Source organism: Carettochelys insculpta, chromosome 4 (assembly GCF_033958435.1).
Source record: "Carettochelys insculpta isolate YL-2023 chromosome 4, ASM3395843v1, whole genome shotgun sequence".
Lineage (NCBI taxonomy): Eukaryota > Metazoa > Chordata > Testudines > Carettochelyidae > Carettochelys > Carettochelys insculpta.
In genome coordinates, this window is record NC_134140.1 from 128,450,947 (window position 1) to 128,471,971 (window position 21,025).

Sequence of the window (21,025 nt, forward strand, 5' to 3'; positions counted from 1 at the left end):
CTATGGAGGAGACGGACTGAGGTTGGGGGGCGTTCGGGGGCAGTGGAGGAAATGGGCGGGGGCTGGGGGTGTCGGGGGGCTATGGAGGAGATAGACCGAGGTTGGGGGGCGTTCGGGGGTAGTGGGGGAGATGGGCGGGGGCTGGGGGTTTCTGGGGGCTATGGAGGAGATGGACCAAGGCTGGGTGGCGTTCGGGGGCAGTGGAGGAAATGGGCGGGGGCTGGGGGTGTCGGGGGGCTATGGAGGAGATGGACCGAGGTTGGGGGGCGTTCGGGGGCAGTGGGGGAGATGGGCGGGGGCTGGGGTGTCGGGGGGCTATGGAGGAGATGGACCGAGGTTGGGGGGCATTCGGGGGTAGTGGGGGAGATGGGCGGGGGCTGGGGGTGTCGGGGGGCTCTGGAGGAGATGGACCGAGGTTGGGGGTTGTGCAGGGGCAGTGGAGGAAATGGGCGGGGGCTGGGGGTGTCGGGGGGCTATGGAGGAGACGGACCGAGGTTGGGGGGTGTGCAGGGGCAGTGGAGGAAATGGGTGGGGGCTGGGGGGTTTTGGGGGCTATGGAGGAGATGGACCAAGGTTGGGTGTGTGTAGGGGCAGTGGGGGAGATGGGCAGGGACTGGGGATTTTTGGGGGCTATGGAGGAGATGGACCGAGGCTGGGGGCTGTGCAGGGGCACTGGAGGAAATGGGCGGGGGCTGGGTGTTTTTGGGGGCTATGGAGGAGATGGACTGAGGTTGGGGGTTGTGCAGGGGCAGTGGGGGAGATGGGCGGGGGCTGGGGGTGTCGGGGGGCTATGGAGGAGATGGACCGAGGTTGGGGGGTGTGCAGGGGCAGTGGGGGAGATGGGCGGGGTCTGGGGATTTCTGGGGACTATGGAGGATATGGACCGAGGTTGGGGGGTGTGCGGGGGCACTGGAGGAAATGGGCAGGGGCTGGGGGTTTCTGGGGGCTATGGAGGAGATGGACCGAGGTTGGGGAGCGTTTGGGGGCAGTGGAGGAAATGGGCAGGTGCTGGCGGTGTCGGGGGGCTATGGAGGAGATAGACCAAGGTTGGGCGTGTGCAGGGGCAGTGGAGGAAATGGGTGGGGGCTGGGGGTGTCGGGGGGCTCTGGAGGAGATGGAGCAAGGTTGGGGTTGTGCAGGGGCAGTGGAGGAAATGGGCGGGGGCTGGGGGTGTCGGGGGGCTATGGAGGAGATGGACCGAGGTTGGGGGGTGTGCAGGGGCAGTGGAGGAAATGGGCGGGGGCTGGGGGTTTTTGGGGGCTATGGAGGAGATGGACCGAGGTTGGGGGTTGTGCAGGGGCAGTGGAGGAAATGGGCGGGGGCTGGGGGTGTCGGGGGGCTATGGAGGAGATGGACCAAGGCTGGGGGGTGTTCGGGGGCAGTGGAGGAAATGGGCGGGGGCTGGGGGTGTCGGGGAGCTATGGAGGAGATGGACCGAGGCTGGGGTTGTGCAGGGGCAGTGGAGGAAATGGGCGGGGGCTGGGGGTGTCGGGGGACTATGGAGGAGATGGACCAAGGCTGGGGGGTGTTCGGGGGCAGTGGAGGAAATGGGAGGGGCTGGGGGTGTCGGGGAGCTATGGAGGAGATGGACCGAGGTTGGGGGGCGTTCGGGGGCAGTGGGGGAGATGGGCGGGGGCTGGGGTGTCGGGGGGCTATGGAGGAGATGGACCGAGGTTGGGGGGCGTTCGGGGGTAGTGGGGGAGATGGGCGGGCGCTGGGGGTGTCGGGAGGCTATGGAGGAGATGGAGCGAAGTTGGGGGGCGTTCGGGGGCAGTGGGGGAGATGGGCGGGAGCTGGGGGTGTCGGGGGGCTATGGAGGGGAGGGACGGAGGCTGGGGGGCAGTGGGGGAGATGGGCGGGGGCTGGGGGTGTCGGGGGGCTATGGAGGAGAGGGACGGGGGCTGGGGGGGGGGAGAGGGGGAGGGGCTGTGCCGGGGTTGCTCGGGGACCGTGGGGGAGGATACCGGGGCGCGTTCCAGTCAGCCTGTACGGACCACGCGCCGCCGGGGACGGGCTGTGGAGATCCGGCGGAGGGAGGCCCCGCCCCCAATCCCCGCCCCGCGCGGGCCCCGCCCCCTGCGCCGTTGCCGTTGGGTGCTGAGCTCAGTCGCTGCTCGCGCCGCCGCTGCCTGCGCCATGAGCTTCTTGTTGTGAGTAGCGCCGGGTTCGAGCGGCCCCCGCCGCTCTTGGGGCGGTCCCGGGGTCCCTCTGGTTGCTCCCTTCCCGCCCCCCGCTCAGTCGGGCTTCGCCCAGCCCGGGAACCCCGTGTGCCGGCTCGTGCCGCGCGGGCGCCCCCCCCGGCCAGCAGCTGGCCCCTCAGGCGGCGCGGCACCGCTCAGCACCCTCGCCCGGCGCTCTGCTGCTCGAAGCCGAGCCCGTCCGACGCCAGCCGAGCTCGCGCCCTGCCTGGCGCTTCTGCCGGGGTCTGTGAGCACTAGCGCCCCCACCCCGCCCGCGCGGGTTTCTTGAGCGGCGGCCGGCCCTGAGCGCAGCCGTTGCTGAGGGAAATGGACATCTTGGACAACAACAGCGAGACACCCCCTCCCCCGCCCCCAACACCAGCAGCCGCACAAGTGCTGGGGTAACCCGCCCCCGCCCACCCAGGTTCTGCCGCCCGTAGCTTCACACCCGCGGTGTGCGGGCAGCCGGGGACGTGGTCCTTGCGAGTGCGGGTTGTTAAAAATACTTGTGAAGGGCAGACCTCTAAAATTAGAAGTTGATGCTTGTGTAGGACTCGGACGATCCGACAGCCTTGCGCATATCTCTCGGGCGCGTAGAGGGCACAGTTCTTTTCGCAGGGGGCAACGTGTTGCCGTGTTTTGTTCCTTGGGCTTTCAAATGGGAGAAAAAGGGAGAAGTGGTTTAAAGGAAAAAAAATAACACAGGAAATAAATCCCTGCTCTCCATTACTAGACAGAGGAGTGGCGCTTTCTCAAAGGTTGCCCTGCGAAGACTATTCTGAATTTGCACAGTCGGTAGTATTTGGTGTGGAAGTAGGCCCAGTGTTTATAAAACAATTGGTGAGGAAAACAATCTATAGCTATTACGTTACTGGACTTCTTCATAAATTGACTAAAATCTGTGCAGCAAAAACCCTTTTAGGTGAAGTATTTTGGTTAATGGGCGAATAAGTCTAATCGGCCCTATGAAACACTGGGAATTAAAAAATAAGTTGTCTTGAGGCATCTGATAAAGTGGGTTTTTGTCCATGGAAATTTATGGCCAAATCTGTTAATCTTTGAGGTGGATAAAGACTGAAACAGCTACCTCTCTGGTAGGAATTACAAGTCAGTTAAGGGTTCTGGTGTTCCTGGTGCAGATCCTTTCATGCGATAGAAATATAACAAGCCAAATATGTAAGCAAGTGCTGACTGGATGGATTTTAATGGGAAGGCAGTTGTTTACTGCAAGGATTCAAAGATGCTGTAGGAATTAATGACAAATCAGAAACCTGTAATATTTGTTTTTGCTTTTCAGCTTCATAGACTAGTAAGGAACTGATAGATCCTCGGTTTTCCCTTTAGGATTGGAAACAAGGTACTTAATATAATTAATATAAACCAGTTTAGTGACCTATTGAATAAACTGAGATGCTCCCCAAAGAAGGAAGAGGGAATAGAATTATGCATCTGAAAAAGATACCATTAAGTAGTTAAATTCCATTATACAAGCTCTAATCTACAAAAACAACTAATATTTAAAATTAAGTATGTACCTAAGTTTGTGTTGGATCAGTAGCATGGTATTTGGCAGTTGGTGAAGGCTTATATTGTTAACTGCTAGATGTCATATGATTGGCTTACTTCTACAGAGCGTGGGAGGAGATGCTTTCCTCTTGGGAAGTGGAGTAGTAGCAGTGACTTTGTCATCAAGGAGAGACAGTGTTCTCTGTAATTAAGATTGATATTAGTATCCCTTTATGAACCTGTTCATTACAGAACATTGCATTAAGTTGTCAAAACCAACCTAATTCACTTGAAATTGCACATTCAGTATCTTAGTCTGGTGTAAAAATGGTAGATGCCTCCCCGCTGAATGACCAAGCTTGCTAGTCAGAGGTAGACAGAAAAGATTATTGGGTGTAGGAGACACTGTCTTAGTTAGAAGTCTAGCTATAGCCCTCCTCTACTATCCCCAGCTTCTGGAGGGTGACATGAGAATGCTGTTGAATTCTGGTGTGGGTCAGAGTGGCTGCTGAAGAGAAAGATAAACTTTCTCTCTCCTTTTCCAGAGCCTCTACTGGAATGAGGTAAAACAAATCTCCACTATCCTACCATTTCCTCCTACCCTCTAATTGATTAGTGTCAGCTTTTTGTGTGAATAACTTCAGTGCCTGTTTCTGTTGCTGCTTGGCAAAGTTAGGAGCAGCTGCAAAGGTTCTGGATTTGTCTGCAGACTCAGGAGGAAAGCACTGCATTTGTTTATATTTGAAAGGGTTTCTTTTAAATCTTAAGGTCTAAAACTTTTTTAAAAGTAGTTTAAATTCAGCAGAAATTGGCACCTGTTCTCTTGACCATCTAGCTTTCAGATGGTGAGAAGCTATTTCAAGCATTTTTCTTAAAAGGTTAAGGTAATGCCTGTTCAATTCCTCCACCCTCCCATGAATTATCTTTTATGACCCTCATAACAAGTCTTAGATAAACACATGAACCGTTTTTAAAAATATTCAATATCTCACTCACCTTTTTGGCTGAAAAGCAAATACACTTTTTTAGACTTAACTTCTGGGGAGAGCTTAATTGCTTCTGCCAGTGATGGTATTTTTCCTTCCCTCAGTCCTACATTTTTACAGTCTGATCATGCCAGTACAGTCTCTTTAATTTCCCACTAGGGTACACGTTTTTGTGTTTATCTGGTGCACTTTTATAATGAGGATGCTAAAAAGATGTTTCTGTTAGGTGTACCATATGGTGATGTACTAGTCCTCTGTACAAATCTAGGTTATATCTTCAGTAATTATTATAATTCTTCAGTTTGCCATGGAAGCACAAGATAAAAGCCCATGTTCTCTATGTCAGCTTGGTGCCTCCTGAAAAGCAGAGAGTATTCCATTTATCAGACCCATGCTCTTTGATAAGGTCATTATGTGGTCAGCCTAGAGTGCATTTGGCTCACTGGTACTTAGCTATGTAGGAAGAGTTCACGGGACATTTTCGTCTTAAAAAGATCATTTATTTTAAAATTCAGGTGTAGCTGTTACCACAATCATATCAGTAAGTGAGAGACTAATGAATTTTAAAAAGTTTTATTTACTGCTTGTATTTGACAGCAGTTTTGTATGTCAGTTTCATTATTTTCTCTGCATGATTGTTTTTTCCCATGTTGCAAAGATCCTTGTAAGAATACCTGGGGAGCAAAAACACTTGACTTTTTTTAAAGAGCTTTAAAAAAGCGATACAGAATATACTCTTTAACAGGCCACACTATCAAAAGCTAAGTTAAAAAAAAAAAAGTTGAGTTTCAAAAAATTTAGTTTGACAGATTCCTTTCAAAAGGAAATTACAGCAGCATTGCAGAAATCATAGTCTGCATCTCCAAGGAAGAGATTAAAGTGAGTTCTGTAGGCGTACCATCTGGCAACTTGCTACACTTATCCTAAATTACTAAAAGTCTCCTAGCAAAAGAAGCTATATCAAAAAAGTTTTTAATAAAAAAAATCCTGACATAATTCAAGATCCTAAAGCTTTATTATTGAACAATTATGTACCCCTAATATTATGCAAGCCACATCAGTAAGGCCAATCTACAATTTCATATTTTTAAAAGTTTTGTTCAAGTGATCAGTCAGAATTGGCAAGTGCAGATTTCTGGCCTAAATGAACTGTAGGAAACAGTTTCTGGAGATGGAGGGATGAGCTTATATTCACGTAAATTTTATCAGTAAATACTGCATGCATCCCACCAATCTCCCAGTAACCATCAATGTGAATGTGACCTGTAAACAAAGGGAAAAATGTGTTTGAGGATATATGATGTATAAATATGACCTGACTCTTGATTCTATATCTTCAAGATTCAGGTCTCCTTTATATATGTGGGCCAAAAAGAGAATGTGTGCCCACTCTTTTCCCACTTTCCTCCCATCACCACTTGTTACAGGTCCAGTTCCAAATCAGAACTACAAAAATTATAAACACACTTTACAGCAGATCAGTTACGCAATACGTATACTTCAGGTAACTTTATAGAGTGACAAATCATTGTCTTCTATGCCTCCTCTAGCTCACTCAGTGCTCTTGAAGAATTGTCTGACTACTTTCTACTTTTCTCAGCTTTGCCAGAAGTCAAGCCATTCCATTGTTGTTCTGCTCCTTGCAGTAATTTCTCTCTATTCCATCCTCCCACTCTAGTGTCCTGGCTACTGTGATGATGGGTGAGTGGGTGGGAGGAGTAGTGAAAGCTCTTCCATCTGTCCTTAATCTCTTGTTGGTGCATCCTTCCCACTAGAGCTCCTTATAGGGGTCCTAGGTATTGAAGAATGAAGTTGACCTGATTATGGGCAATTTCATGAGTTCTCTGACAGGGTTCCTAATAACAGTTGTGAATTTTCCATTCTTCAGTTTTGGAACACATGGTGGCTGGGTCTACACAGCATGGCTTTCCCGGCAGATCCATGCTAATGAGCAGCCTCAAAATTGCAAATGGCCACTCATTAGCATTGTCTCACGGCTCATTAGCATAGCCGTGGGACTGCTCAGTCTTGGCAGAGGGGGTCACAGAAGTTAAGAGGTCGTGTGGATGTGCCCCTACTGGTAAAAAGCCCCTCTGTTGCCAGACCCTTATGCCTACCACTCCTTCTCACTTACATTACTGTTGGTGGGGTGTGGAGCCAAAGCTGGGTGGTATCTTCATTTGAGCTCCCAGCTGCAAGATGAAGTACTACCACCTTGGGAGGAATGGTAGAATTATTGGTGAGACTTGAAAGGTCCATGATATTAGTGATGTTGCAATGAGTTCAAAAGTGTAGAGACTGTGATGTAGTGGGGGATACCTGTGTGAGTGAGTGGCTCACAGAGGGTGTGGGGCTCATGCTGAGTGTAACCGAGGCGACCACGTGACACCTCTGGACTGCAGACAAAGGGAGAGGTGGAGCCTGAGGAGTTTGAATTGGAACTGAGAGTAGGAAAGCAGTCAGTCTGGGCTGTTCTCACCAAATGAAATTAATGGGTAGCAAATTTAAAACTAATAAAAGAAAGTTTTTTCACACAGCTCACAGTCAACCTGTGGAGCTCCTTGCCAGAGGAGGTTCGGTAGGCTAGAACTATAAGAAAGTTCAAAGAAGAGCTGAGTATCATTCTCTACTCTAAGAGAACAACAAGAATAAATAGATAAATTCATGGAGGTTATGTCCATAAAAGGCTATTAGCCAGGGTATAAGAATGGTGTCCCTGGCCTCTGTTTGTCAGAGGCTGGCGATGGATGGCAGGAGACAAGTCACTTGATCATTGTCTTTGGTCCATCTGCTCTGGGGCACCTGACACTGGCCACACTCAGCAGACGGGATGTTGGGCTAGATGGACCTTTAGTCTGACCCAGTAATGGCCATTCTTATGTTCTTATTGGAGATATTAATAATAGCAATTTTTTGATCAGCAAATCAAATAAACTGCAACATTATGCCTTGGCATGGCTTATTGTTTAACTGAAACATTCCTATTAAATTTCAGGAACAGTGAACTTTCTGAAAAAATGAGATGTGACTGTAAGAAACTTCACTGTCAGAAGATTAGAGCAAGGAAGGTCATCAGTCACTTTGACTCAGTTGTTTCAGAGTGCCTTTCCGGCAGTTAGTGAATAATCTTTTGTCACATCCTACAGACTATCCTTTATTTTCTTGCCATTACATTTAAATAGGGTCTGATTGCATGAATCCAGTGTTTAATTTTGCTTTCTCATGTTGTGTGTTTTTTAAACATAACCATTTAGAAGTATGTCTTAGAATTGTTGTTTGGCTTGACATTGTCTACTCCGCACCTGGTTTTGTATTGATGGTAATAGCACAAAACTGGCTAGAGTTGCTCTTTGTCATATTTTTCATGACATTGTTAGCACCCTTGCAGGAGGACTACAGGACTTCATTTTCATCATCATGCTGAGTATCATTCTCTACGCTAAGAGAACAAGAAGTCCTATGGCACCTTATAGACTAACAGATATTTTAGAGCATAAGCTTTCATTGGCGAAGACCCGCTTCATCAGATGCATGACTGGGGGGGGCTTCAGAGGGGTATTTAACGAGTGGGGTCCCAGTAAAAGGGAGGGCCAGAGTTGATAGGTCTATTTGGTCAAGGTGGAAATGGCCCATTATCAGTAGTATGTATTAAAAGAGGAAAATACAAGTCAGATTAGACGGGGGATGTGTACCATTGTAAGAGTCTAATGTGGAGATGTTAACACTCAGGGCAGAGAAAGCTGCTTTTGTAAGGGGCCAGCCACTCCCAGTCTCTGTTTAATCCTTGGTCGATGGAGTCAAATTTGCAAACAAATTGCAGCTCAGAGATATTTTTCTCTCCATTTCATTTTTGAAACTTTTGTTTTAGGAGTGCTACTTTTAAATCTGTTAGAGTGTCCAGGGAGAATGAAGTGCTCTCCCACAGGTTTCTGTGTATTACCATTCTTGATGTCTGATTTGCGTCCATTTTTTCTTTTACATAGAGACTGTCCAGTTTGCCCAATGTAAATTGCAGTGGGGCATTGCTGGCACATGATGGCATATATTAGTAGATGTGCAGGTAAAGGAGCCCCTGTTGGTATGGTTGACAATAGGTCCTGTGAGATCACCACTGGTGTAGATATGTGAGCAGAGTTGGCAATGAGGTTTGTTGCTGGGGTTGGTTCCAGGTTAAGAGTCACTTGCCTTCTTTCATTCCTTCTCCTCTTGCCTATAGGGAAAAATAGGGATGTTAAGAGCCTTTTGCTCTCCTAAGCTTTGACCTTAAATATGTTGACTTCTGCTATCACTTCAACATAACCTGAAATATCTAGAAGGCTGTAGGCATTCCCTCCTCCAAAAATGTTTCAGCTGTTTGTTTTAAAATTTCCACCTGTCTTTTGTCTGAAGACATTGTTGCCTCACTTGTTTATCCTCTGGTTTAGTCTCTTCTCCCTTATTTACTAGAGACACACCTGCCATTTAGTATCAATCCATTCCTTTGAGGATTTTTATATACATATTGTGATCCTTCTTCTGTCCTGGTTCTCTTTACTGTAAACAGTATATCGCTTCAACCCTTCTCTGCTGAGTTAGTTTCCCTTTGTCATGTTTTTGAATATGGTGGTATCCCTACAAGGGATCTTTATCTGTGTCTTGGGGATTCAGTCCTATTAAATCTTGGAGTTTGCCACTTTCTATGACAAAGTTGGCTAAACTGCAGATAAACTTTCAAAAATCCCTGAATGTCATGTCTTTTATTGTAAGCCTGGTTGTTCCATTTATGAAAGGGAGAGACAAAGCTTAAGTAATTCAATTAGCTGCAGTAGAGACATTTTCTTGCTAAAAGTTAAGGGGGATTCCTTTTGGAGTAAGAGGACTTGGGTGCAAAACATATTCTGGTTGGCTCTTTTTTTAAAATTTAATAGCCCACATTTGGTCTTGCTACTTCTGATTTTACTGACTTATCAACTTGCACTCTACGGCTCTTGTTTTAAATCAAAGCCTTGTGTTTTGTCTTCCCTTGTCAAATGTAGTGAAAATATTGTTAAGATTTCAGAACTTTCCGTTCAAGACCCAAAAGTGAGATTGGTAGATAGCACATTTTATGTTTACACAAAGATCTTGTTAGACTAATTTTAAAGGTTACTTTTAAGTTTTTCACCAAACCTGAATTTAAAGTAATATTAAGTGCATCACTTGTCTTTGATTCTTCTGGCTTATTATGATGGTTTTACATAAATTCTATTTTTTTTATTCCTGTGTTGCTGTATGAGCAGCAAGCAGGGGAATCCAAATAAGTAAACCGAAACACAGTTAAACTGACCGTGTACAAAGTGCTGTCAGAAGCACAAAGCAAAAAAAAAAAAAGTCTCTCTTCTGTTGTCTTGTGAATTGTAGCAATAGCAGGTAACACTTGTTGGAGTAGCTGTATTTTCTTTTAAACTATATGTTGCTACTTTGCAGAGGTCAAACAATTTTTAGTTGATAAGTTACATCATGATATGAAATCTGGTGGATGTTTCGTTAAATTTTGAGGCTTATGTAGTGAAGCTTTTGTGATGGGGGTAGTTATTGTTTTTCTAGAATCTCTAAGTTGTGTGATGATCAAGTTCCTTCCTTTAAGTCTTTCTGTTGTGCTTTGTTCTAGGGCTAGTCTACACTTGAAGAAATAGAGGCGCAGCTGCGCTGCTGTTGTACATCTAGTGAAGACATTCCACATCAGCATAATAAAATCATCTCAATAGAAGTTGGCAGCTGTCCACACTGAGGCTTAAGTCAGTGTAACTTTGCTCAAGAGGGTGGCTTATTTTAACCCTTAAATGACATAAGTTATGCTGATATGGTAGTGTGTTTAAGTCTTAGTTTCTTGCTCTGATTATATTGGTCCTTTTTTTATTTCCACAAATGAACACCATGTAACATCAGTCAACTCAGAAAAGTAATGTAAGGTCTGGTCTACACATAAAAATTAGCTTGACCTAGCTACATTCCCTCAGAGCTGTGAAAAATTTCATGCCCTATACAAAGTGCTTAGGTCAACCCTAGCTCCCCATTATAGACACAGCAAGATTGATGATGAATTCATTCATTGAGCTACCCACCACCTCTCAAACCAATGGATTTACTACATTAACAGAAAACAAAAATCTTTTTGGCAATGTAGGAAGCACCTGTGCTAAAGAGGCTATGCTGCTGCAGTGTAGACATACCTAAATTTGTGCATTCAGGCTTCTACAAGATGTGTGACCTGCTTTTTCTGGTTTGTCAAATTTGTGTTGTCAGCCAGTTTTTTGTACCTTATAGAAAGAAGCAAACTTCCAAATATATTTAATAGTGTGGCCATTTGTGAAATGCACTTCATTTGTCCAGTCTTAACTATTTCTTACTTATAATTTAGAAATCCTCTTCAAATCTTCATTATTTTAAGCTATCTACGTAGTTTCTTTGGTACCACGTTCTGCCTCTGTAGCTTTGTGTTGGACTAAAGTACTGATCAATCACAGTTGTTTTTTGTATACTAACAAAAATCAAATCTGTTCCTTAAATCCAGTTTTGTTTGCTGTTTCTAGTTTGTGCTTCAATTCGTTAACCCTAATAATTTGTGTACAGCATGGTTTCTAAAAATCGATGCGTCCTGCTGTATATTATTTTGTGTCTAAATAGATTATGTAGGCTGTAAAGGGGTATACCTAGAAATAATGAAATAATAATAAAATAGTGAACAACAGGAAATGTGGAGTTTGTAATTAAGAAATCATGCTGGACAAACTCAATTTACTTTTTATTACAAAGTTATAGAAGTAGTGGAAGAGAACGTAATAGATATATATGGACTCGAGTAAAAGAATTGGAACAGTCTCACAACTTTAACTGAAAATCAATTTAAACTATCTTTGAAATAGTATTCCAGGTCATTTTAAAAAATGTTCACAAGACTGCAAAGAAATAATAATGACAAACAGCAGTGCATTGTATTGGAGGAAGAGGTGTCCAGTGAGCTACAGAAGTCAGTGGTATGAGTGGGCTAAATATTTTCAAATGTTTCCCCTCTCTCAGAGCAAACATAAAATTCATCAACATGGTTCTAGATTTAGAGGTATTGCACTTAATAAGTATAGAGAAGTAATAACAAAGAAATTAGAAGTATGCTGAATAAAATTGAATTACAGAAATGTATAGAGTTTTCTTCATAGCTGCTTAGGAGGGATATTGTCAAAAAGGCCAAATGAAGTCAGTTGGTTCTCCTATGTTTGCTGTTTCTGCACCTTTTTATAACACATTCAATTGTAAACATTGTTACCAGAAAGATATTGGTAAACTGGAGGAGATTCAGATTTAGAGGCTGGAGATACTGGCTTATGAGGAGAATGTAAAAGAGGAAGATACCTATAGCCTGGAAGACAGCTCTAGGGTTGTAGGAAGTATTGCATTCTTTGTATGTTTGTAGACTAAACACGAAAAAATGGTTTACTCAGTGTGATCTACAAGGGTAAGAGACTGCAACTAAGAGAGAAACTTCTTGACTGTTAGCTTTATTTAGATGTGGATGAGCATTATTAGGGAGACTTTGGAAGCCTCATCACTTGGACTGGCTAAAACCCTGGAAAATTTACTATCGGGAACAATCCTGTATGAGCAGGGAGATGGGATAAGTGACAGGTTTCTTCTGTTTCTAACTATAAGGAATCATTTACTTTCACTGTGAAATAATAGAGTAAAAATTTTTTTTCCTGTACTTGGTGAAACTCCTCCTCCACCCTCTCCCTCCACTCTGTTTTCTTTTAAGAACCTAAACTGGTAGGTTTGCACCAGTGGTTTGCTTCAACTTTGAGCAACACTGTGGAATACAGAGCACCAAACACTGAAAATCTGAACTGTTGTCTTGTTTTCTTCTTCTTTCCTTCCTTCAGGGAAGGAAAATACAGGGAATAAGTTTATTTTTGTATGATATTTTGAACTGTAGATCAATTTGTTGTGGGCAAGAAGGGCAGCATAAACCCTACTTTCTGTACCTATTGGAAGCTTGAATCTCTGTGGCTGCTAGAGCAGGTTAAGAGGCCCCTGCTTTTTTCCTGACATGGCATCTAGCCAACTGTTTGACTTCTTGGCCTATTATAGTTCTTACATGTGTTGTGCCAAAAGGAAACTTCATTTCCACTTTAATCTGTGACAACAAGAGCACCAGGAAGCAGCTGACTAAATGCTCTGCTGCTACAATATTTGCTGTGTAGAGATCTGCAATGTTTAAAGGCTTTAATAGGCCACTTGTGGCCCAGTCTTGTCTCTGGATGCTAGGCTTTAAATAGTTAGTGTTAATTAATGAACAAGACTTTTGCTGGTTCCATTTGAAAGCTGTAGCATAGTCTGTTGCGGTAAAGTAGTAACATCTATGAGATAAATAGCCATTTGTTTCATCTTAATGTACAATGGTGAAATAGGTTGTGCCTTTTAAAAAATAACCATTAAATCAGTTCTGTTGCAGTCTTCTTGTGGGAAACCGAGGAAGAGGCTTGGAAGAATCTTAAAGGAGATACATAAATAACATGGTCATTTTTTTTCAAATCTCCATTCTTTCATATATTCTTCTCTGGGTGATCTTAATAAAACTGTATCCTTCTTTATTGTGCCTTGATGTCTTTTTTGATCCCAGCTCCTCCCTGTTGAATCATCCTGTCAGCCGCATTTTCTGTTTACTCCCTGTTCTGCAATGCTGCTGTTCGTGTTACTGTGTACAGAGCTTTATAAAGCTAAGCCACTTTCACAACTGGTAGGCTCTTCCAGGACTCAGTTGTGTTTACATTTCAATGGACTGGGTACAGTAATATCCCCTGATTCCAGCTCTGACTTGTCTTTCTCTCTGAAGGTTCATCAAAGGTCAAACATACATTTAATGATCACATGCAAAAACGGGTGTGTTGATTGTAGCTTGTAAATGTATCAAACCTTTGCTCATTTGCTAGTTAAGGAGCCAAACTTCGTTTGCATTGCTATGTGGAGAAATGCTGAAGCAAACCCTATAAATTCTTGCTCAGACCACATCTCTGTCTTGGCACTTGCGACTAGAGCCCTGCAAATCTGTGGATTTCTGTGACTCATTTTTGTGGATTTGGATACGGATACTTCTGTGTCCATGCAGGGCTCTACCTGTCACCTCCCATCACCAAAATAACTTTGAACATCACAAATATTAATTAAAGTATTCTGAGAAGTAGAGGAAGTGTAATTCCCCTTTATAGGGTAGAAAACTAGCACAGAGACTAAGGTTGCATCTGAACTATCACCAAGGGATGTAATTCCCCTGCTCAGTGAGTTTCCTCAAGTGTAATACCAGTATAGCATTGGTAGCTGCATTAGTAGCACAGCTGGCCTGTGTCTAGGGATGTAAAATCCTGTTAAGCAGTTAAATGTTAAATTTAACTGGTTAACGGATTAAACAGAAGGGGTGTCTGGAGGGGGGTATTTCTGGCCTAGCTGGGCTGGAGCGTGCCCATCCCCTGCTGCAGATGTGGGCTGCTCTGTCTGGGCTGACGTCCGCCTGCCTACTGCGCTCTTGCGTGGCTGCATATGGGAGTGCTGTGGACGAGGGCTGCTCTGGCTGCACAGGAGCAGCCGGCTGTCCAGGGTGGGCCCTGAAGAGCTGGAGCAACCCCTACTGTTAACATTCAACATCCCAAGCTATGTCAAGTACATACATCATCAGATTTGTACTTGGCATAGCTTAGCCATGTCTCTGGTGCTGCTGTCCATGTTACTGAGGCTGCATTATTTCTGTGTGCCATTTCTACTTGGGCTTGTTCATGGAGAGCTAGCATAGGTATGTGAAAATTAACAGGGAAAAGTCACATCTTAACTAGCTTGTAGTGTAGCTCTAGCCTATGTAAGTTGCTGTAGGTTTCATGAAGTCATACGAGCTAGCCAGGAGTTGGACCCAGATCTCCTAAATCCAAGTACAGTTCATTAAACATAAAGCCATCCTTTTGCCCAGTTTTCAGATAAGCTGTTCAGTAACGTATTAGGCAAAGTTGACTCCTTCTTTCCACGTAACACCAGCACATTCTGACATTTGTCGTCATCATCATCATCATCAACCATGGGCTCAGTGGCTGTTGGCGTCTGATGCCTCCCTCACTATTTCCTTCCGTCTTTCCCTGTCTAGTGTGGAGTGGCTTAGCTTCTGTAGACCAGATCCCCACCAATTTGCTGTATCATGTACCCATTCTCTGTGGGGTTTGCCTCTCCTGTTTGAGCTGTCCATTTTGCGGAATACCGGGGTCTTGACTTTTTGTTTGTCATTCATTCTGCAGATTTGCCTTAACAGTTGTAAGTTCTGTTGTTTAGCCTTCTGCAGTAGGTTGTCTTTCAGCTGTATCTTCCTGTATAATTCCTCATTGGTGACCTTCTGCATCTGTCCTATTATCAGGACCTTTCTATAACAGCTCCTCTCAAACGCCAATATCCTTGTCTTCTCTGACATTTGTATGTTCATTAAAGTCCTACTAGGAGAATTCTAAACTTGAAGTTTAACTACATTGAAACAACAAAGCCAAAGTCTAGAATTCCTTTAGCAGAAATTTTAGAAGAGTTTCCATGCACATAATGTATAAAATCATGCTTGGCTTAACGTTTGGGGTTCTTTATTTGCTTCATAGTTTTTGAGGCTTTTGCATGACACATTCAAATTTTCTTTGGAATCATGATGACTTGAAACTAACCTTTTTTACACTGAAATCTGAAGCTCGCAGACTCAAGTGACTTTGAGGAGCTGGGTCTTTAAGAAAGACAGTGGAAGACTTGTAAGAAAATTGAGCATTGGCAGCAATTTTTGCTCAGTTCTGAGTGTACCTAGGAGTTGAACTAGGGATGTAAAATGTTGTGTAATTGGTTAACCGGTAGGTTTAACCAGTTGACCAATTAAAGGGAGGGGCGGCAGCCCTGGTCCTCAGGAACCAATCCCTGCACCCCACCCACAGCATGATAGAGACCAATGCTGCTCTGGCCCAGCTGGAGCTTCTCTGAATCCCTGGTGCACTCCAGACGGGCAGAGCAGCCTTGGTCTCCAGCATGCTGAGGGCAGGGGCTGCCTGTCCATGGCAGAGGGGCCTGCTCCAGACCAGTGCTGGGTACGGCTCCAGCTGGGCTGAGGCATTCCTGCCCACAGTGGCCCCACAGGGCTGGAGCAACCCTTTCCTTCAGTGGGTGGGGGGCTGCTCCAGCCTCTGCTGTTCAACCATTAACATCTCTAAGCTGGAAAGGCTGAAAATGGGAAGTAGAAGAAATATACACACATACTCTGATTATTCTGACCAGCCTTTTTTCAGATTGCATGGTGTAGCATTGTTTCTTGACCTAAGTCTTGGGCACCAGGCCAGAAAGGAAGGTGTGGCTGTATATTGTCTCCAGTTTAAAGTGGGCAAGAACAGTCACCCGAGGCAGTAAATGAACCTCCCTTCCTGTACAGTAGGGTCAAGCAGCAGAATCTCCAGGAAGCATTTCAAAGGGCAGTTTGGAAAGCTGTCATACTTTGAAGTGTGCAGGAGCTGTAAACGATACTGTGGTTGAGTTTGTTTGGGGTGACCCAAATACAGGGTAGGGACAGCTCCCTGAAGCTGCTGGCCCTCCCTCACAGCCCCAGTGAAGCGGCAGCCACTGGTGCTCCTTTGCCTCCCCAAGGTTCAGGGAAGTGAAGAGGGGTGAGGACGGCCCATATACGAGACAGTGAGTCCCTTTTAAAAAATGAGTTGGGATGTCTTTTTGGCATCCCAAATACAGGACCATCCTGCCCAGTATGGGATGGATAGTCGCCCTAAGTTTGTCTGAAAATGTTTGGAAGCCAAATCAGTGTTTTCACTACAGTATCAAGTGAGGATTCTTGAGGATTAGCCTGAAGGTTCATTGAATAATGCTACTACAAATGGGCAGACCAACCTACAGGGAGAATATTAATTTCTGTCAACTGGGTTGTGAAATTTGAAAAAAACCTAGGGAAGTAGATGGGAATGAGGAAAAATTGCGAGCTGGTGCAAATCTTCTATTACCTCAGCTACTGGTGCACAGTTTGGCATATTGCACATTTACTATATGTACCTCAAATGAAAGGTTAAAAGGCATTCCTGAATTAGGAGATTGTTGTAAAATTTGACTGCTGCTGTCTTTAGTTTAGAATACTGTTGTTAGTCTTGAGGAGAGGGACAGACCTCTGACATGGACTTAAGGTAAAGGGGTTATCTTTATATCAAATAGTGGCAGCAAAGGGAAATGCAGCTTTTAAAGACATTTATCAAAGAGCATGTATTTGTCATTTTATTGTAATGTATAGAAAATAGAGCCTGAGGCGTGTGTAATAAGTAGAATGCTGCCTGAAAGGGATTAATAACTAATAGAGATTTGCCAGTGGCAAATTAAAAAAAAATCTTTCATTTACATTAATCTAAAAATGGCAAAAAGGAAAAGGAAGGGATGTCCAGGTAAATTTGTTTGTAACCTGTGTGGTATGACATTCTGTTCCCTCCAGAAGCATTCCCCTTCTCAAGCTTCTTTCCCAAAACATTGTGGTGTGTTTTTGACAGCTTTGTTTTATGACGTAAATAGAAAGTTTCCATTATGTGTTGGGGCTTTTTTGACATGTCTTACATCAGTATGTCTCATCAATTTAATGCTTGATGTGAAGCAGAAGGAAGTGAAACTGACATTTAGTACTGAGACTGGAAGCACAATAAAATGGCCATGTATATGCTCTTATTTTGTGTAAATAATTCAGGACAACAGTAGGGTATTCATTTGTCATCTTTGGAGATGTGGATTCATGTCCCAATTGGATTAGAAGTGAAACTGATTTGGGATTTTACAACCTAGGGCCACATGCATATTTCTATTCTAAAAACTACTGTGCAATTTGATGCAGCTGGGAGTGTCTCTGAATTAGAAAGTCCTGACCTGGAATAGCACAAGAGCTATGCCAAAGCCTATTCCAGTGATTAGAATGAGGGAGTTGGGAATTCTGAGTTTATTTTCCAGATTTTGCTGCTTTAATGTGTGTGTGCATTTGGCAGGGCAATTTGATCTCCCGTTACATATAAAATTCTTTTCTTTGGGTGGAAATGTGCTAGGGTGGCAAGAAGCTTATTGTTCAGGATGCTTATGTAATGGCAGGTGCCTGAAGAACCCTGCATTTTGTCCATTTAGGAAGGTTTTCCAAGTGGGTGCTATCAGTTTATTTAGAATCTAATCACTTACTACACCTGTCTTTCTTATGCTCACCATACAAAATAGGACTTTCTAGCTCTGATTATTATAGTGAAAATCTTCCAAACATGAACTGGTACTGAGCAAACTTCATGAGTTTGTAGTTAAAGAAGGTTAGCACAGGCCCTATCTCTCCTCTGAGCAGACTGGAAACTCTTTCAATTTGGAAGCAGAAACCGAGAGAGAGAGAATACCCCTTTTGCAGTGTTGTCAACACTTGTGATTTTGTCTGGTGTCTCAGTATTTGATACTTTATGTAAAAATCCAGCACCTAGACAGAGGAGATTATGGAAGAATCCCAGCTTTCATTTTTGAAAATAAAGCATGTTTCTAAACTTCATGGTTGTAGAGAAAATTTTGAAAATGTGGCCTGAGTGCACCATGAAGGCTCAAATAAAAACCAGCAAATTAAAAGTCTAAAATCTGTTGTTTGTAAAATCTCATGGTGTTTTTTTTCTTCTTTTTGAATCTGGCTCATTTGTTTTGAATGTTAGGGATTCACCATACTGCCATCAGCAGACAAAAGGGATGGAAGGTTGGCTTCAAATTAGACACTTTGTATTTAGAGATAAATACAAAAGATGGAGCAGCTGACTATTCTGTGTTCAGCTGTTTTTCGTGACTTCTACATTGCTCACATTGTTCATCTGATCTGCTCACGTATTCAATTAATGTTATCAGTTCTTAATTTTCAAGGACAAATCTTCAGCAAACTAATTGTATAGTGTTTTTTTTAAAGTTTTGGATTATATCAGGGAATTTCATTCCAGTTACAGACAGACCTTGCTCTTGAGATGCTGGTGATTCAAAAACAAATTAAATAGCAAAACTGCTGTTGCCTTTTGCACACAGTAGGCTGCCTGAGTGGTCTGCTTCCCACTGTCCAGGTTGTCCGTTTAATAAAATTATGGACAGATTTTACATTGCATATTCATTTTGACATCTCAGATTTGTAGACTGTCTTGATTGCTTCTAGTCAGTGCATTGACCCAGGACATTGAGAACAGACTAAGTGGGCATTAAAATGTTAGATGTAGTTTGTAGTAAAGGCTGACGTATGGTGGTGCTGCTTTAGGGGGTTTAAAGAAAGAGATGCATGCAGGGTGTCTGTCACATTGCTCATGTGACTTTGCCCCCACAAAATGTTAAATGAATCTTCCTTTTAATTCACATACTTGACTGAAAATGTGGTGAGGTTGTTACATATTGAATTGGTGAATCAAGCCGTACTTGCTGCCAGGCTTACCGTTGCAATAAAAATAATTTCTTTAGGATCTGGATCCACAAGCAGTGTAATAAGCTAATAAACATAATACAGGGATCACATGCTTTCATCAGTCTCTCTCTCACTCTCTTCTTTGGTGCTCAGCAGGCAGGCAGCAGGATTTTGTCCCAGCAGGTGGAGTTTGTGATATACCCAGCCAATCCCAACTTGTGTTTGATTCCACTAATCTATGGTGTCGGAGCGGAATGTGCATTACTGTCCATGTCTGAGATGAACAGATGCTCTCTCTGTTTTGCCTGGCTATGGATTAAGGAAGTCTTTCACCAGTAGCGCTCCTTGGTACTCCGAGAGATCCAATTTCCAGAAATCCTAAACCCTTTCTCTTTTTCTCCCTTTTCCCAGTCAGACAGTAGCAGAACTAAGAGGCCTGCTTTTGGCCAGGGGTCACATACTGATTTAAAAATAATACTAGTCTACTGAAAGATTTGAGGTGAAGTAGTTACTCTTCTCATGCTTGTTCCATTGAAGTGAAATCTATGTCACTCCAGTTGGGTGGCTTAATCGTCTCTGTTTATAAATAATTGGGAGAAGTGGGCTTCTTAAGTTTAGCTTGGGTTTCTAAATAAGTAGGAAAACTTCTTTGGTGAACAATTGGCCAACCATATATATTCCATGTCTCTAATAACCTTTAAACTTGCTTGTTCCAGATTTTGGTTACAATGTAGATTGTTTACAGTGGTTATAGTAGAGAATAAAGAATTTCTCTCCAGTGGTATTTCTAATACACAGATTAGCCTTTCCTAAAGCGTGTGTGTGTATATATACACACATTTCTGAAGCGTGTGACTTTTTTCTATTCTAGCACCATTTACACTGCCACAATTTTTTGTTCAGTTAAGATTTATGTTTGGCTAGATTAGAGCACCCCAAACTCACTGTTGGTTTGAGCTGATATCTTAGTTGTACTTTGCTGTTTGGAACCATCCTGTTTAATTTGTCTGATCGCTTTTGTAAAAAAATGTATTGGTAAGTAGATCCATACATCAGATACAGTCTTTATAACTTAAGTACATTTGGATTAATGGTTATGTAGCCATACTGACCATAGTTGAAGAAATTTTTGGCCCATTGCTGTAGACAGAAACATGCAACTGAGGACCTTGGTAGCTAGCTCCTTGCTGAGTGTCATAAGGGACAAGTGATTGCTGTGTCACCCTGGTCCTTTTCTTCTTTTTTTAAAATGGTCTCAACACGTGCTATATGGTGGCTAGCCAAGAGCAATGGTTGATTTATAAAGTTAGGTAATTGTTCCAACTTTTTGCATTATAGTTTTGCATGCATATTAAAATGGTCGAATAGAAGAGATTTAATATAGCATGCAGGAACACAACTAAAAAGATTAACATTTCTGACTTTAAGAGCTCCATAAAGTGGCTAAGACTGAACTAAATGGAATCTGGAATCACGTGGCTTGCCTGCTTTTCTCTTCAGTTTTGAAATGTTGCGAATGTTTAGTGCAATAAATAAAAATGCTTAAAGTTAAATTCATAAATATAGATTTAAACATGTGAAGTTTTTCTTTCTGCTGTTCTGTAAATGTCTTTGTTGCCATGGAGAGAATGCATCCAAATGCCAAAACTATTGATTTGTGCTTTTTTTTTGTTTCGTTTTTAAGTATTAAAATATTTACCCAGTGCTTGTTAGTTTGTTACTGGAGGGTCGCATATTGGAATGTAACCAGTCTAACATAAGTAATTTGGGTATGGCTGCAAAGAAATGACATCTCAGTAACAGCTAACCACTGTGGCAGAGGAAATTCCCAGCTCTTTTGCAACAGGTAGAAAGATGCACTGTATATTCACAGCGTGGATTGATTAAAACCACTAAAAACATTGTTGATTTAA

The 21,025-nt window shown here is 43.4% G+C and overlaps 1 protein-coding gene across 1 annotated transcript in view; it reads left to right on the plus strand.

The window, feature by feature from the left end:
* The first annotated feature begins 2,108 nt into the window (after positions 1 to 2,108).
* The window catches only part of MOB1B (MOB kinase activator 1B), a 65,963-nt gene continuing 47,046 nt past the window's right edge, over positions 2,109 to 21,025 (plus strand). The window contains exon 1 of the mRNA XM_074993797.1: positions 2,109 to 2,150. Coding sequence (XP_074849898.1) covers positions 2,137 to 2,150 — 14 coding nt within the window. The 5' untranslated portion in view covers positions 2,109 to 2,136. The remainder of the gene's footprint in view (positions 2,151 to 21,025) is intronic.